This window comes from Paramormyrops kingsleyae, chromosome 2 (assembly GCF_048594095.1).
Source record: "Paramormyrops kingsleyae isolate MSU_618 chromosome 2, PKINGS_0.4, whole genome shotgun sequence".
NCBI lineage: Eukaryota > Metazoa > Chordata > Actinopteri > Osteoglossiformes > Mormyridae > Paramormyrops > Paramormyrops kingsleyae.
In genome coordinates, this window is record NC_132798.1 from 7,145,410 (window position 1) to 7,163,492 (window position 18,083).

Here is an 18,083-nt window from a genome sequence, read left to right on the forward strand (position 1 = left end):
GAAGCCGCCGGAGCGGGGCTTGCTCTCGTCGCTGTGACGAATCTGGCTCCGCTTCCTGTCGATGCACAAACTCGGATCGCGATCAGTGGCAGGCAGGCAGGCAGGGAGGCTCCACTTAACCGCCTGTCACTCCGGCACACGGCGCCACCATGTCCGTGAACCTGAGCAAAAACGGCCCGGCGCTCACAGCTGCCTATAAAGAGGTAGTGGACGAGAAATCGAGCACTAACTGGTAAGAGACTTTAATATCGCCTCATGGCTTGTTTCGCTGTTCATTTCTCACTTCTCCGCAAGCATTCCTGAGTAAGCACCTTCCTTCACGTCAACTAACTTATCAAGCCAATTCTGCATAAATAAAGTGTTAAAACACATCTGTGTTCAGAATAAACGTTTATTTATTTATTAATTTCTCCCGATGGCCGGAAATCCTTTACCTCTGTGCTGAAACGCTAATGCCTGCGCTGATAAGGAGGCGTATGCGCCGCGGTGATGTTATTCCCGGCGGTTTGTCTAGCGGTAACTAAGGTCTTTTTGAGGTTACGGTGCGTTTGTACTTGTAACAGACTCTCTGATTGGCTCGCGGTGTTTAACAACGCCGAGCCATTGACATATAGCTACTATTACAGGGCCATATGTAATTCCAATGTCATTTTCTGCATACGCTTCATTCGCTCTGCCTTGAAATAAATGTTGTCCTGCTGGGAGATCTGCGTCACTCCCAACAGAAATCTGCCTATCTTATAGCTTCATTTTTGCCCCTTAAGTTTTAAGTTAGAATATTTTTCCCCCTCGCACTTCTCGCGGTGTTTAAGTGTCATCATATTTCCCCAGAAATACAGTTTTTTTAGTAAAATAAACCCCGACCTCTATCCATGTGCATTTTACAAACCGCTTTCATAATAAATTGTTAATATCACAATGCAGTCCGGTGTTGTTGCCATGCGTACGCAGTTTACGTCACCGTATTAATTGCAACAATTATTCTAAACTGTTTGCGTGAAGAAAACACGAAAGACCAGTATTTATTTTTTTGTAGTGTTTTCATTAAATTAATTTTTTAAATACCGATGTTAACTGAAACGAGTCCTGGAACATTACAGCAGGACATTACGGCCTTAGTGCGGAGGAGGCTGGCGATAGTTAAACGGAAAGTGCCTGTGTCTCCCATCCGTCTAAGTTTGTTGTGCTCATTAAAACAATACCCTCCCAATAAACTGAGTACATAAAGCTTTTATTTAAGCATTAAGCTGTGCTGCTGACTTTGCTTCTCTGAGATATGTTAAGACCGCTAGTGTGACATTCCAGCGCTAAGTCGGTTTGTTTTCGGCTTGTTACGTCACGCCGTGTATAGAATTTCTTCTTATAGTACAGCAAACAGAATATAACTCGTTCATAATATTTAAATCAGTTTACATCACTTAACTAATCATTTTGACACAACTATCAAATCCTGACCTTAGAAGCACTTGTTTGTGTTCACTGTGTTGTACATAGTTGATTGAGAAACATCGAGTGATATAAAGTGTAAGTAAGATCTTAGCTATTTGAAGTAGTACTTGGCTTAACATTGGCATCGAATCTAGGTGTATTCTAGATATGTGTGATGGAGCATGAAAACGCATTGCATTTCATACGTTTTCCTAGCAGCGTGAACTGTAGTTAGCAGGGAGGCTGAGTCAGGAAAATGGCATGAAGGAGGAATGTCTGCGTTAGAGGAGCGGGGGAAATCCAAATGGAAATCGTAGTTTACAAGCATAAGGCATTGCGAAAGCATGCACAGAAAATAAACCCTTTTACAAAAAGTTAACACCCGTATAGATTTGGTGTTAAATGTCAGTCCGTAATGGAACGTTTTAATTACGGTGTTTAATGGTGACCTGCATTAATTAACCTAAGTTTTACAGCATGGGATTTGCTGCTTCCCTGCTATGGTACTGTTAATTAACATCTTTTCAACATATACGTGCTAATAATGTACTGCATTCGAACAAACTGTATGAACAGTCCTGTCTTCCTTTTACCTTCCATTGACACTGTTAAGTTACAGACAGTGTGTTAAATCTCTGACACATATCCAGTTCATGCTGTCATGCTATATTTCTGTTTTGTATATTGCATTTTTGTTAATCATAATTGGGGGGCAGAAAGGAAATTGACACTCATTATAGAGTCCTAAGTAATGGTGTGTTCCATTTGAACTGGGAAGTTGGAATTTCCAAGTTCCTAGTCAGAAATTTGAACTGGAACTCCACCTGAAGTCGGAATTCCTACTTGGAAAGTCGGAGGAGCCTCTGCAACCCCAACCTGAGAATTCAAGATGGCTGCACCCTTCGTCAACAGAAGTGAAAGTTGTAGTTATATACTGTTTAGTAGCACTTAAGTCTCATTTGTGTCTCATTAAATCGGCCATACACACAGTACTGTCCAGCCTTTGTGGTCATGTTGCTACGTTGCTTGTATTCCTGAAAAACCCTGTAATGCATCGTTATCAACTGGTATTGCTAACAATGAATCTGGCTAGATTTGGTATTGCTAAATGGCTTTCCCACATGTTCTGGAACACAGATAACTTGGGTGTGACGTCATTCCCAGCTCCGACCTCCGAGGAAAATGGAATGCAGCAAAAACACCCTCCTTGCATTTTCTGTCCTTGCCTGTAATAACTTCAAATCTTTCCTTCAAGGACGGAAGCCTCAAAACCAGACATAGACAGTGGTTCATATTTGGCTCCTGAATTGCAATGGATAGCTACAGTCTTTTAGTATTAGACAGACGTGGTGTGTTTCAGTGGAAAAATTACAACATCGAGAAGATTCTAATCACAGGGACTAACAATTCCGCTTTCAACTGGTTGACTAGCAAAGGAATTTAACTAACCGCTGTGCGTTGCCAATATAATGTGGTTGCTGCAGTGTACAAATTCCTGGTCACACAAGTACAAACTACTAGCATAATGGCAACCTAGGCAAGATGATTAAAAGTAACGTAATATACCTCTCACACTTAAAGATGTAAAAATATAGTTTGCTTTTTAATGATCACCAATGGTCATTTTGCAGATTTGAGCTATGCTATGATCTGCTGGCTCCATTTACTTGAATGAGCAAAATATACATCTGGCAAGAACACATTTTCTTTTTCTTATGATTTTTCAAGAACTTTGGTGATGCCTCTGCACTGTTTCATAAGTCCTACATGTTTGAATTGGCTTCATTCCCCCCAAAGTACATCCTCACAGTGTTTCTCACTTAGGTTAGCTGATATATCCTCTCATATCTCTAAAGCAAATGCTGGATATTAAGTCGTCCCCCCCCCTTTTCATATGGATCCCTGATGTCTCCATATAACACTTATCCTTTTTTTACTTTTTTTTATATATATATAGATTTTGCACACCACTACTGCTTGTGAAGCTAGCACACAAGAATTTCACTCATATGTACTGTACCAGTAACATGATGTGACAATAAAGATTTTAAACTTGAAACTTAACAGTCAAAACCTTCTACCTTGGTCAGGGGTGGTGAACCTGATCCATGGAGAGATGGCGCGGGTTTTTGGGGTGACCTCTCAATCAGCCAATAACAGTGGGTCCCCAGGTCTGGAGTTGAGAACCACTGCTTTATAATTGGCTGATTGAGATGTCATCCAAAAAACTTGCACCCACAGCAGCTCTCCATGGATCAGGTTCACCACCCCTGACCTAGGCTGTAATCTTCAGAAAGAAGCAGTTATGCATTACTGTCAGACTGAGTTCACCAGTACTTTTGTATGTGGATTTGTTTAATGTGACTTTTTTTTTTGTCCAGGGCCTTGTTTACATATGAAGGGAACACCAATGACATCCGACTGGCTGACAAGGGTGGTGAGTATCATGGTTCAGAGACAAGAATTACCTTGAGACTCTTAGTGGAACTGTAACTTGTGTTTGTGTAAAAATGTATATATTTTGGTTTCATTCCAATGAGTTACAGTAGTTTTGGTGATTCATAAACTGTGGTTGTAAGTATAATCTATTGAATCTTTACACACCAGCCCAGTGATTGAATGTACTGTATGTCCATATACACTGATGAGAAGGCCGACTCCCATTTTGACTACCCCTTCCCTTCTTTGCCTTGTTTGTTCTTCCAAAGTCTTGTGGGGCGCAACCATTTTTGGAAGCCGCCTGAACATTACCAGTCATGCAGTGGTACTAGCTGGCAAACTGGATGTGGTGAAGCTAATATCATTCCTGCCTGATGACAATAACACTTTTTAAATTCTTTTTGTGCTAATGAGGGACCCCGGTAGCAGTGATTTTGCTTATCCCAGATTATTGAGGATGAGGTTAGACTAATTTAATGAGATCAATTGGCTGGATGCAGGTGAGGTTCTGCTGTTAAGTTTTATTTGTTCAGTGAACTACATACCTTTGTCTCCATTCCTATAGTTTAGTGTTTCTCAACCCAGTCTGCAGGGATCCCCAGACAATTTACACCTTTCCTCCTTCCCAGCTCTCAGTATTGATGGGCAATATGGACTTAAAATTTTATCACGATATTTTCTGGTATTGTGATAGCGATATGAATGACAATAAAAAACACCATTACAGTTCAGCACTCTTATTACTTGACCTTGCGGTCTCCTACTCACGCATCTTCTAACTTTCCCCATATTCAGGTTTGTGTTTGAGGTGGCTTTTGTTTTTGCAAACTTTGCATATTTCAGTCCTTTGCCCTGCGTCAGATTTTCTGTAACCAAACCAGTTCCAGGTGATCGAGGTAGCTCCTTTTTTTTAGCAATTAACTCTTCCTAGGCTACTAAAACTACTCCACCTTTCACCATGCTCGTTACAGTGGACCAGGCTGTGAGTACATCACACACACATATACCTCATCAACTACAGTTTATTGTTATTAACACAGGATTATTATTACAGTGGGGAATTTTTTTCCCGGTATATTGAAAATCATACAATATTGCCCATCCCTAGCTCCCAGCACGCCTTAACCAGACAGTTTAGCAATCAAGAACCCTGAACACTTGGTACAGGTGTTTTGGGGGCGGGGGAGAGAGGAAAAATGTGGACTGCTGGAGGTTCCTGAGGACTGGCTTAATACATTCTGGTATAGATAACTTTTGCTTTTCACCATAATTTTGCATGGACAGGAATGCATGAGCAAGTTGCGGTGCAATTGCATTGATTATTGGTGACCTTCAGAACATCCTATTGTTGTTTGCCAAGGCAACACTACTCATGTCAACACATCCATGCACAGCTTTTTTGTTAGATGTTTGCAGCATTGGACGTGACAGGAGGGGCTCAGTCTGTTTCATCATCAGAAAGTTATCTGCAGTTGGACTGTAATTCAGGTTCAGTTGTGAATTAACCATCTGAGAAAGACGTGTAAAATACCGCTGGCGTTAGAAGCTGGGTGTTGTTGTGTCGGCAGGTTTGCCCTGCAAAGGACTTTTATCAGCTTTTATGTGATATGAAGTATTCAGCTGCCTTCCAGTTAACCACAGTAGTTTTAACATTCCAGACCCTTTTTTTAAAATCAATGCCTAGTTGATCAGAACCTGGTGTCTGGTTTTCATCATTTCTCCCTCTGTGTGAGTTCTTTAAGGCCTCACTTTAGTGAGCATACATACGTTTGTGTATGTGTGTCCTCTGTGTTGATAGAGCTCATGATCTGTTGTAGATGGGGGTCTGGAGGAGCTGTTTGAGGAGCTAAACAGTGGGAAGGTGATGTACGCGTTCTGCCGCGTCCAGGACCCCAACTCCGGTCTGCCCAAATATGTGCTCATCAACTGGGTGGGTAATTAGAGTTGCATGTCGTTAGCACAAAGTATGCTGCATTCCATTTGAACTGGGAAGCCGGAATGTCCGAGTTCCTAGTCAGAAATTTCATGCCTTTAATTAATTTAAATTAATGCCTTGTTATCAACTGGTATTGCTAACAATGGCTGCCAATAAACCTGTCTAGAACTGGGGTCTGTTTCAGAAAGCAGGATTTCTTGCTTAGCAGTATAATCTGTCTGATTTAAGGTAGTCTGGGCTTAAATGTAAGTGAACAAACATAAAGGCCATTTCAACTGGGGTACCTTAAATCCGACAAGTTATCTGGCTAAGCAAGAAATCCTGCTTTTGGAAATGGGTTCCTGGTGTTGCCAAATGCCTTTCCGACTTGTACTGAAATGCAGTTACCTCGGGCGTGACATCATTCCCAGCTCCGATTTCCGACCTCTGAGGTAAATGGAACGCAACATGAGCTCAGAACTTTTCACTTTACCTTTTCCTTATCTTGAAAAAGTATGAAACATTTATGTAAAAATTTGACTCAATAAAAAGGGCCCTTGCTTCTGTGATTTTTCTTGCAGACTGGGGAAGGGGTTAGTGATGTTCGGAAGGGACTGTGTGCCAACCACGTCAGCTCCATGGCCAATTTTTTAAAGGTGAGTGCTGGCTGCTCCTCTGAGCTGCTTTTTTTTTTTACCCTTAAATGGTCAAGTGTTGGAAAGGTCGCGCTAAGCTGACTGCGTCAGTACAATCTCAGTTCATAAGCAGCTTCCCTCACGCTAGTTTTTTGTGAGTGTGTTGGCACCATTCTTGCATTGTATTTTAAATAAAAGTAATAATGTGAATGACCAAGTTGTACAAGCTAATTTCAGCAACCTATGGCAGAGAACCTAAATAAATGTAAATATTAAACGTTTTGGATCGATATTCAGATCTAGATTCAGATTCTGATCTAGAGGCTTTGCCCTTTACTCCTGAGCTCACTCTCTCTTTATCTACATGAAAATGACAAGCGTACATAGTTATCATCTAGGGCAAGTGCTGCTGTGTTGGTTCATTACTTTCACTTCCTCAAATGATTTCGGTGCCTTTTTATTGTTTTTTTTTTTTTTTTTTTTTTTTTTTTACACATCCCGTGGATATGGCAAACTCACTATTTCACATGTTATTTTGTACCTTTTTTGCCATTTGTAGTTTTTAGAATAAATGAAAAAAGAATTACATTCATTTGTTTATAGCAAATGGATGTCCTAAGGGATATACACGTGAGGATCAGAGGGGAGGACCAGACAGTGTCCTTGCAGCTGATCTGATTAAGGGCCCTTCTCAAGGGCCCAGTGGTGATACGATTACTCTGCCTGCAGTTGATAAATGGTTCGTTGAGTTGTGTTCTGAGATAAAGGCCATGATAACGGAATGGCTTTATGCTGAAGCAGTGTGTTGCATACGTCTGCCAAGTGACCTTTAATGTCCAGTTATTGTTTTTTCTCTGGAATTTTTGGGCCTTTTTGTCGTGGCCTGTGACGTGTGACCTGTAAATTCAGGAACTAATTTGCCAAAGCTACATCTTTTAAGACCATCAGAAGCAGCGTCTGATGCACATGGATGCTGTGGCTGGATCTTAGCCTAAGAGGCCTGCTTGAGGAGGGACTGGGAACGAGATGGTCTGAGAACGTCAGACTAAAGTAACACACCCTGTTAGCTTATTCCTTCTCCTGTGCGGCTCCATTTGTTTTACTTTCCATCACCCTGTCAAGGAGCGCACAGAATGTTTGCCTTTTACAGTAATTGCTCTGAAGTTAGTTGCATTGTCAAAGTCTCTGTTCTGAACTTTGCTACTTTGTGGCCACGTGACTGTTTCCCGACATCGTTCCAGGGGGCCCACGTGACCATCAACGCCCGAGCGGAGCAGGACGTGGAGCCCGAGGCCATCATGCAGAAGGTGGGCAAGGCCTCAGGAGCCAACTACAGCTTCCACAAGGAGTCCAGTCGCTTCCGTGATGCCGGCCCCCAGGGACCCGTGGTACGTCTGGCTGGATGAATCTTTTGTCATTTATTAACTTATCTTCCGGAGTGAATGTTTGGTTTAGGGAGCTGAAATTGCTGCCCTTTTACCCGGATTGTATTTCCCTGTGTTTTTGCTCTGTTAGTGCAAGTTTCCTCTAGCAATAATGATACTTTATTGATCCCTATGTGGAAATTCTCTCTTTGCCCACTCCATTATGTTCTCAGTGAGAGCGAAGGGGTTATGGGCTTTGTCACGGGACCACAGATGTGATTATTCTGCTGAGGCCAGGTTCAAACCGGCGACCTTCTGATCACAGGCACAGAAGCTGGGCCAAATGCCGCCCCCTTGAGACACTCCTCTGGTTTCCTCCCACAGTCCAAAACATACAATTTAGCTGAATTGATCCAGTAATTGCCCAGAGTATGTCTGTGTACATGAGCGTGTGCCCTGCAATGGACTGACACTTCATTGAATACTCAGTATACTCCTGCTTTGTACCCTCTGCTTCTTGGGATAAACTGCAGACCCGTCACAACCCTCTAGTGCATAAATGTTTGGAATTAGGATGGATGGATACGTAACGATGCACATTCAGCTATTTTAAAGCCCATTAACTTTGAGTATGCCTTCAGTTGTACCTTTCGGGTGATTCCACTGCATCAGTACCATTTGCATGTTACAAATCTTCAAAACTAAATTTCATTTAAAACCATCTTCCACTTAAAAACCTTATAAAACTAATTAAAAAGTTACCTCAAACTGACCAGTCCACATTTCGAATAGTTAAATATACAGCCAAGTAAAAAATGAAGAAACCACAGCACAATTTTTCGTTTCACTCATTTCTCAATTTATGGGTGTGCATCTGTGAATAATCGCGGCATGTGGCCCAAGCAACTGTTTAAATATAATTTGAAAATCATATCAACTAGTTCTTTTGTGTTCCCCTCAATAAAGTGTGTATTTGAAAGAAATTATTGGTTACATGTTCAAAAAAATGTATTTGTGGTTCAAAAAATCACTATGTATGCATGCTAGTTGTACTTTTTTCCATAAGTAACAGGACAGAAAGTAACAGAACTGAGTTTTAATCTAAAATAAGCAAATTCATGAATCATAGCCACAAGTCATCAAAGCGAAGTGTGATAACGGAGTACATTCAAGTAACTTAGCAAACGTTTTTTTTTAATAAATAAATGAAATCTATTAAATCATTTGGGTGACAGGACTGAACGTTGAGTTCACAAGCCTCAGACATACTTAAAATGTCATCAGAAACGCAGGAAAGAAAGTGAGAGAGCATACTTTTGGTTTTCCTGTGGTCTTCAGGCAACTGAGATGGCGCAGGGTCCAGTTCAACATACCACTTACGGAATGTGCCAGATATTTTAGGGGCAGAAATGTGTTTGGGGTAACAGGACTGAGTGGAAAAAAATACACATTTTAGTTTGTCCAAGTTAAGTAGCATGTTATTGATTTGCTATAAGGAAAATGTATTTAAAACATACATGGGAAATATTGTCACACGACTATACAAAAAAGATTTCTGAAGGTTTTTAATCATTATATTTCATGGTGAAGTGTAGCATTAGTGAGCAGTGATCAGTGACAAGCTTTTTTTTTTTTACAGTGTTTTAGATAGTTTTCATTAATGTTTTGCATTATGCATGTTAATTTAGCAATGAGGACATTGTGGAGGACACTTTGCCTGGTAACATGTATTATAAAACTAGTTTTCATGCATATTTATTCATATAATGTCCTGGGGGCGCAAATGGCACTGATTGGGTGAAATGGCCCCTTTTACTTTCCAGAAATCAGATAAGGAACCTTTCATGATCGGTCACTGTTTGTTTTGTAGACAAATCCGCGTGGCGTCTGGTTTCAGCCGGTTTTGTCCTCGTCGTTGAAAATGGAGCTGAGTTGAATCCACCGGCTTTGCAGGAGGCTAATTATTGTCTGGCAGCACTCAACGGGCAGCAAAATGCAGGTCCAGAGGAGAGTCGGGCCTGTTTACACAATGCTATCAGCTACTGGGCTGGCTCTGCCTTGGCAGAGGGTGCGGTGACTGTGTGCCAGTGTGACTTTGCAGTTGTTTGTGTGCACGTGTGTGGGGCGTGGCTTTGGTCTTGTGCTTTCCTGTCCATATACAAGAAGAATTTCATATAGAAAAGGTAAATATAAAGCGTAACTGTTCACATTCCCATTCCGCTTTCAAGAAATGCCTCAAGAAAAATCTGCTCCAGAAATACCTCTATCGGCCCATTCCACCCCATGTTTCCTGAATTCTCTCAGTGTTGCAATTTTTGCTGACTTGAATGCTTGTCTTATTAGGTTCCTGCTGCGTTTCAAAGTCGTTGTTTAGCTCCTGCTCCAGTACTGATTACACTTAACTGGACATTCAAGAAATGCTTCATGGCTGCCAGATTGATGGCTGACCCTGTACTTACAGCTGTATCTGAGTGTGTATGTCTCAAAGGAGAGCAAAACAGGATATATACGAAAACTGAACAATTCCTACATACCTGTGCTTGTATTTGGCAAATAAAACATTTAATTTAATTTTCTTTTTCATTTCATTGGAAGTTCAGCCTAGCTGCATTTCTGCCTTTCTGAACAGCGTGTATGTTTGTATTGTGCTGTTTGTCTCAGTTGTGCATTGCTTTGGACAGAAGCATCTGTGAAATAAAAATAAATGTAAATGTATCTGTTATGCTTGACAGGGTTAGTATTGCATTGCAGACTGCATCGTTAACCTGACCTTGTGGCAAAACCTGAGCACGTTGATGATACACTCAAGTCACTCATGAGAAATTTGATGCCTGCAGGGTTCTGTCTATCAGAAGACCAACGCCTTGTCTGAGATCAAAAGGACCAACAAGGACAATTTCTGGGCACAGGCTGAGGTAAGAGTGCATTATCAACGATAGTTTAACAGCTCGCTTGCAGGCGTGTAATGATTATGCATGCATGTTGTACATGAAGCACTTTTCCAGATATAACACATGTGCGTGTGGCGGGGGAGGGGGGGGGGGGTGGGGGTGGATGCCAGAGACTGTGCCTACAAATAGCATGAGGCAATCAAGTCACCTTTTGCTGTGAGTCAAAGAAGAGGCATCCACCATCTGCTCTTCAGAGAGACGAGGAGTCCCGGCGCCAGGAGGAGCGCAGGAAGGCACTGGAGGAGCGCCAAAGGCTGGAGCGTGAGCGCAAGGAGAGGGAGGCCCAAGAGGCTGCCCAGAGGGAGCAGAATTACAAGGAGAGGGCCCAGCAGATCGACCAGAAGAAGTGAGTCGGCGCCGGTCCAGAGAGGCCCTCGTGCTACCAGTGTGCATGACTGCTTGCATGTTTTCTACCTCTTATAAATGTAATTAGGTAATTAATTACTTCATTTTTGTCGTAATTTTGGTGAAATGTACAGCATGGCATGGTGGCTTACTGGGTAGCTCCGTCTGAGCTGGGAGCTCGATTCCCACCACTGGCTCCGAGCGTGTGGAGGTCGTACGTTCTTCACGGCTTACACAGGTTTCCTCTAGGTACTCTTGTTTTCTGCCGGAGTCCAGTGACGTGCTGATGATAAATCACACTAATAAAACAATTGCTACTGCTTCCAAGATGTTGAATAAGAGACGTAGTGTAGAATAATTCTGGGATGTAACTGCGTGCCTCTTATTTCTGCCTCTTTGTATCTGTGGGATGTAAGGAATTCTACTTAAAGGATGTAATCTCAGGAGGGCACCACTGTTGTTCGTTAAATGCAGCAGACTTAAAAGCAAAACTAAAGCTGGATAGGGCATGGAAGTGTGGAAAAGAAGCAAGCAATTGGAAAGAAGAGAAGTGGACCTGTCTGTGGCTTGGCGTGTTAGAATGTTGTACCCATGATCGGTCGGCCTCTGGTTCTGGTTCTGTGGTCAGCAGGGTGAATTTGCTCCAGGGACTTGCTGACCTTGCTCCTTCAAAAATGTGCTTTGCTTTGGATAAATGTCCGCTTAATAGGTTCAGTGTTTTTTGTGAAGTTGCCCGGAGAGAGCCGAGCTCATCCTTCCCTCTGGTTCTGCCAGGAGGTTCCAGCATCAGCAGGAAGCCGAAGGCCGAGAGAAGGAGAGACAGCGATGGGTGAGTGGCTGGCCGTGCCAGCACCCCTTTGTGGTTCTCCGTCTGCACCTACGTTTATGGAGAATGTGATGGGCGAGTCTCTGGTGGGGCTGTCCAGACCTCTGAAGAGCCGGACGTTGCCAAACAGCATCTGTTAATCGTCATACTGGGCACCCCTTGGACACATCCAGGCACGTGCATCCCTCGCACGTGTGCGTCCTGTAGGCGCCGTTGTTGACCCGCAGCGATGCTTTTAGGAGCAGCAGGAGGCGGAGCATGCGGCTGTACAGGAGAAGGTGCTGCGGCGCGGCCAGTCGGTGGAGACGGCCCATGTGAGTCTCCTCGCTATGGCCAGCGCTCTGCTTTAGTACCTCCACGCTTCCTCTTCTCTCATTTGTTGTCTATCTGTCTTTGGAGTAGAAGAACGTTTCTTTCACTCAAGTCGGTTGCCTTGCCTCCTCTTCTCTGCAATGTCTGGACCACCTTCACTTCAACTGTGTAGGGTCTACAGCTGCTTTTGATTCCTCTTTTAAACGTGCTCCTACAAACAGTTTGGTATCTACAACTATTCTAGCTTCCTTCTACGCTGTCGGGGTCCGGACCCACCCTGGCCTCCGCTGTCAGGGTCCGGACCCACCCTGGCCTCCGCTGTCGGGGTCTGGAGCCACTCTGGCCTTCCCTGTCGGACCTGCTTTCTCCACCCTCCTTTAAGTTGACAGTCTCCATTTTCTCATCTTCTGCTGATGTTCACACATCCTCCCCCGTAGCAGCTTTGGCTTCAGTTGTATCGACCAGAGACTCCATCTGAATTCTTTCCCTCTGGTCCTTTTCTTCACTGTATGTTTTATACACTGCTAGCTCCTCTTCTCCAAAACTGTCTGCTCTTTCCTCGCCTTGGCCCTGCTCTGCACAGTGGCTAGTTTCTCTCTTAAATCCCTCTTATCCCTGTGGCATTAACCTTTGGCAAAGTCCTCACTGTGACACTTAAACTCCCGTTGGCCTTGTGCAGGTCTTGAATGGCTGTTTCTTACAGGAAGCAGCCTCTGTCATCTCCCAGCGTGCAGTGAACCCCAGGGAGGTGTTCAGGCAGAAGGAGAGGGGCATGACCCCCGGTGAGAGAGAGTCATCTAGCAGCCCTCAGCCAGGTGAGGAACAACCTAAGTTCTCAATTGGAATGTTTGGTGCTTAGCTGGACAATGACCAGTTTCTGTAATTTAGTGAAAGCGACCCTCAGACCCTTGATATTGTGTGATAACGCAAAGTATTTTTGTCTTTTTCAAACTTTGCAGACATGCTGTTGATCAGCACCAGATTTTTGCCCAAAAATTTAACACAAATTGCACCAAAAATGAATGAATGCTACTTAGTGGCAGTGAAGGAAGGAAAGTACAGCTGAAGAAACCCCTTAATTTTGTGAACAGTATATATATCAAATACTTTTATTGTTATTGTATATTATGTTGTAGTGGTGATGTGGAGCATATTTCATTTGCTCTCAAATTGGAGCTCTGACACACAATGGGGGCACACAGCCACAGACGCACGTCTGGTGAACCTGCTTACACTGAGACACGTCATGCAGATGGGCCATGTCTGGGAAATACATCGTTGTCATTCCGACAGCATCTGGCTATAGCCGCCACTGTAATTTACACCCTCACTGCTTATTTATTTGGGAGGAAACCCTTCTGCTGGGGGTTCTTTGAAATTCTGCTGCATAACAGGAAATGTTTCCCATGGGGATAAATATTCTTTATTTGGGAGGGGGGGTGTCAGATATACATTACCTTGTGGAGACCAAAAGTCCCCACAATGTGATAAAAAAAACATTGTCCTCAGAAGGGGACACTCAATCTTATAAAAACTTGTTACTGCAGTCAAAAAAGACTCTATTTTGATTTGGTTACTTACGGTTAAGGTTAGGGCTGGGTAGTGGGTTGAGGTCGTCATTGTTGGGATTAGGGTAAGGCCATAGCAATGAATGGAGAGTCCCCACAATGATAAGTATACCAACATGTGTGCGTGTGAGTGTGTCCCCGTATCTGCTGTACAGTATCTCTGTACCTCTTTACATTTGTCTCTGTCATTTGCTCTCCTTCTCTAAATAACCCCCATCCCCCCCCCCTCCCCCACCACCACCTGGGCATCTCAGGCCGGGTGCAGAGCCCCTTCCTGTCCAGGCAGTTTTCTGACCCAGAGCCCCCCTCTTCACCCCTCAGCCAGATGTCTCCTTCCCCTGTCCGTTCAGCCTCCCCCGCTTACTCTGCAGGTCTGTAAACCGAGCCACACGCTCACACACACCTATTTGAGGGTCTCCTTATACAGGCATGGCCCGTTTGGCCTTCATTTCCTCTGCAGAGGAGCAGGGCCGGGGCTGTCTGCCTGGGTTTGAGCTCTGCCGCTTTAATTACCCTTCTTGCTCAGTGCAAAACTTTCGTACGTTGTGCCGGTCCCTTGTAACGGAGTCGGTGTCGCTGCCGCCGCGCTGACAAAATACTTCCTGAAATTGTGGAAGTCGCTTTATCTGGGCCGTCGTCGTGTGGCTTTCAAGAGCAGAACTGGTGCTCGCTTCCATGAAGGCCACCCATCGGGGTGAAGCCTGCGGAGGGGCTCTTCATGTCTCTGTGTTTGGGTCTGCCAGAGGAGCGCCGTGCCCCCCCTGAGGAATGCTCCAACCAGGCAGCCACTCCCGCGCAGCAGCCGTGCAACGACGTTGCCGGAAAGGAGATGCTCTATGAGGAGTCTTCTCTGGTAGGTTATCGTCACTGCCCAGCTAATGTATGTCAGCCCCTGTAGTATAGCTGCGTTTCTTTAATTAGGGTACTTATGTGTATGTGTGTATGAGGCATGAAGACCTTTCATATTTATGCTGAGTGAAGTTACACCACACAGGTGTGAGTGTTTGCGCGTGTGTTTGTGTGTGCCTGTGACATATATACACACACACACACACACACACACACACACACACACACACACACACACACACACAAAATATATAGTGTGTGTGTGTATGTGTGTATATATATGTGTGTGTATATTTGTGTGTCTGAGAGCAGTGATAGGCTACAGCCCACGGTTTACTAGTCAATCACTGAGCCCCCATCCGTTTCCCAGGTGGACGTGCAGAACTCGTACGCTTACGAGGCCGACGAGGGGGGCAACCGGGGAATCTGTGCCAGGGCTCTCTATGACTACCAGGCTGGTGAGAGAATCTGCCCTGACATGCTTTATCGGAAAGCCGCTGTGGTCTTTGCAGGAGCAGCCGCTGACATAACCAGGCCGTGCTGATGAACTTGCTGAGCCAACTGGAGCCCAGTCTAACCACTGCATATTATTATATTATAATGTCCTTTTCTCCAGGGTTTGAGAGTTGTGCCCTGGCTTTGAACTTGGTCCTGACCCACTGTAACGCAGTAATTTACAGTAGTTTAAATCTTGGGATCTAAACCTAAAACCATTTGGGTACAACTTGAGCTAATGGATAGACTATCCCTGAAAATCTTTTGGGAAGGTTGTAAATGGCTTCAAGTAGGGATGGCCAATTAATGAAATTTTAATTTCAATTATGATTTTGGCTTCCAATGATTATTGAAACAAAAAGACTGAGAACATAAATATTGTGCCTCAATTTCATTTTGCAGTGATGTTCCCTTTTTCTTTTGTGTTATAGATCAACATCTTTTTATGGGTTTCTCAGTCGAATTATATTTAGAGTTCAAGGAAATCCAGACAAGCTTTTTTTTTTTCTTTCTTTTAAGAAGTTCCATAAATAGATGGTGGATATTTCCCTTGGGTGAATTTCAATATGCGTACTTGACCATACTTGTGTTCTCATGTACCCGTTTTATATCATCTTCCATTGCCAATGACCAGTTACAATACTAAGAACGGAAATTGCAGAGGACTTTAAAAATCCCCGAATGCTGGTCCTGCTCTGCCCCAAATATCAAGGATACATCGGTTGCATCCTCGCCACACGAGACCAATCCCATGATTCATTGCGCCCCAAGTTTGTTCTTGGAAGGCAAATTGGTGGGACCGGGCTGGTCAACACCAGGTGTACGGTCTTTTCGTTCTTGGTATTGAGATTCACCCATAATGAAGCGGGGGCAGGGGTGGCTGGATTACATAGCTAGTTGACAGCCTCTGCGTAACTCGCAACATATTGTCATTCCTCCTGCCTGACCGTTGCTTTCTGTTTCCCATCCACAGCCGACGACACAGAGATCTCCTTCGATCCTGATGAAATCATCACAGGCATAGAGATGATCGACGAAGGCTGGTGGCGGGGGTACGGCCCTGAGGGGCGTTTCGGGATGTTTCCCGCCAATTACGTAGAGCTGCTGTAAAAACCCTAGCCCCAGCATTCTCAATGGATTCGTAAGCTTCAGGTGGGCTATGCCCCCCAGTGGTCCTGACTGGAACTTCAGCTAGCTAAATGGTGGTAATAATAATCAAGAGGGCCTTTATATTTGATTTCTTCTCCATTCCAAAAGGTCTGTAAAGTACTAGATAATACAGGCCGAAAGTATGACAGTGGTTCCTTTAATGTTTTGGGTTTTTCTTTATAATTATCGTAAAAACTGATTTAATGTCTACATTTAAAAGCTGCTACGGAGGCTGAGTGATTGGGCGCAGTTTGAAATCTTGTGGAAATTTCCAGCCCGGGTCTTCGGTGAATCATATCGTGCTTGTCGTGTCCCATAGTGGTGACCCTTCTTTTTGCCCTGCTCGTCCTTTCGTAAGCCTTGCTCCTCCCTGAAAGTCATAACCACAAACGTGACTTAATGTTATTCGAGGTTTTGAGAGATTTAGATGGCAGAGAGGGCAGGATGGACTCTGTGTCCCTTACACTACAGTACAGGAGGCACTTGTTCAGCTATTTGCTTTATCCCTTTGAAATCCCTGTATTTATTTATGAATGTATTTTTCTTAGAGTAAACCTGACTTTGCTTGGTATGACTTTTTTTTTTTTTTTCCCCTCATATCCACCACCTGAATGTTTTCTACGCTGCAGCTTGTTTTCTTTATACTGGGTATCGAATGTGGTTTGTCTCCAGTTTGTGAACAGTGTGACGCGTGAAAAGTGCAAAGCCAGAATATGAAAGGCTGGAGCTGAATCGAGCAGATCAGGATTGCCCTTCTTCGAAACAACCTGTCAGGAATAAAACCAGCACCCAGCAAATATAAGAATTCTCATTTTAATGCAGATTTTTCTAACGCCATCGAGGGGACAGATATAGCGAGGGGTGGGACTTGGAGAGTTTACTCGTCCCTTAAATTTCTCATACTAAATGTACTGCTGGTGTAACTGTGCACCTTTTCCCTTAAGAACAAAATGTGAAGCCTATAAGAAAATATTTTGGATAAATGAACGTTTTGTTAATCATATCAGCCAGTGCTCTTGCAACTGATCACAATAATCAAGGCAAACATGCATTTTTTTATTTTTACATATAGTTCAAAGTAATTTACTTGATAATATTGCCATATAGAAGAACAGATGGAAGGTGCTTGTGTGGATTCACCTTCTGCTAGTGAAGCTATTGATATGCTTTATGGGGTCTTAACTGTGTTCCTCAGACAGGTTTCTTCATCACTGCCTTCCTGTTGAGATTTTTAAAAAAATCACTTAAGGACCAAGTGGTCTGCTGATCGCATTAAAATGCCAAAGGAACAGGGGTGGAGTGAAGAGATGTTTTCAGGGTGCTTTCACTTTATAATTTAATATATATTAATCTGCACCAGCTCCTTTTTCTAATAGCGTTGTCTTTACCTCCCCATTCTTTTAACTTGAATATGTTGTAACAAGTTAATGGGAACAAATTTGCTTGTACTTGAATAAATGATGGTGAAACTGAAAATGGATTCTGAATTTCAGTTGGCATGACCTCACTCATCTTCATTTCGAATTATTACATTCTTGTGCACACGGCCAGGCATGCGCAATAGGATGCCGATGTATAGCATTCCGGCTCTTATATCCCGTGAAATTCCAGGCGCTCCAGGTTTTGCTTTTCTGCAAGTGTAGTGCCTTGGTTCGGACACAAGGGGGCAATGTGGCCTATTTATAAATACCCCCTCCAGCACTTGTGAAACAATAAACATTAATAGCTCGGTTTGTGCGATATTGCATATAGCAACGTGTCAAAACACCTACATTGAGTGCAGTTTCTTCTGTTTAGAACATTTGTA

At 43.5% G+C, this 18,083-nt stretch overlaps 1 protein-coding gene across 4 annotated transcripts; it reads left to right on the forward strand.

Moving 5' to 3' along the window:
* On the forward strand, positions 1–17,752 carry dbnlb (drebrin-like b). 4 transcript variants are annotated; one of them, XM_023838514.2, is made up of 14 exons: positions 2–232; positions 3,810–3,865; positions 5,685–5,797; positions 6,364–6,438; positions 7,659–7,805; positions 10,619–10,696; positions 10,927–11,078; positions 11,852–11,906; positions 12,143–12,217; positions 12,919–13,030; positions 14,038–14,154; positions 14,527–14,636; positions 15,003–15,090; positions 16,101–17,752. In XM_023838514.2, exons 1-14 carry the CDS (start codon positions 150–152, stop codon positions 16,235–16,237), a joined length of 1,398 nt encoding a protein of 465 aa, XP_023694282.1. In that variant the 5' UTR covers positions 2–149; the 3' UTR covers positions 16,238–17,752. The 4 variants fall into 4 exon arrangements, with proteins under 4 accessions (XP_023694284.1, XP_023694286.1, XP_023694282.1 ...); XM_023838516.2 differs by lacking the exon at positions 12,143–12,217 and having other exon boundaries at positions 1–232; XM_023838517.2 differs by lacking the exon at positions 14,038–14,154.
* Positions 17,753–18,083: the final 331 nt, after the last annotated feature.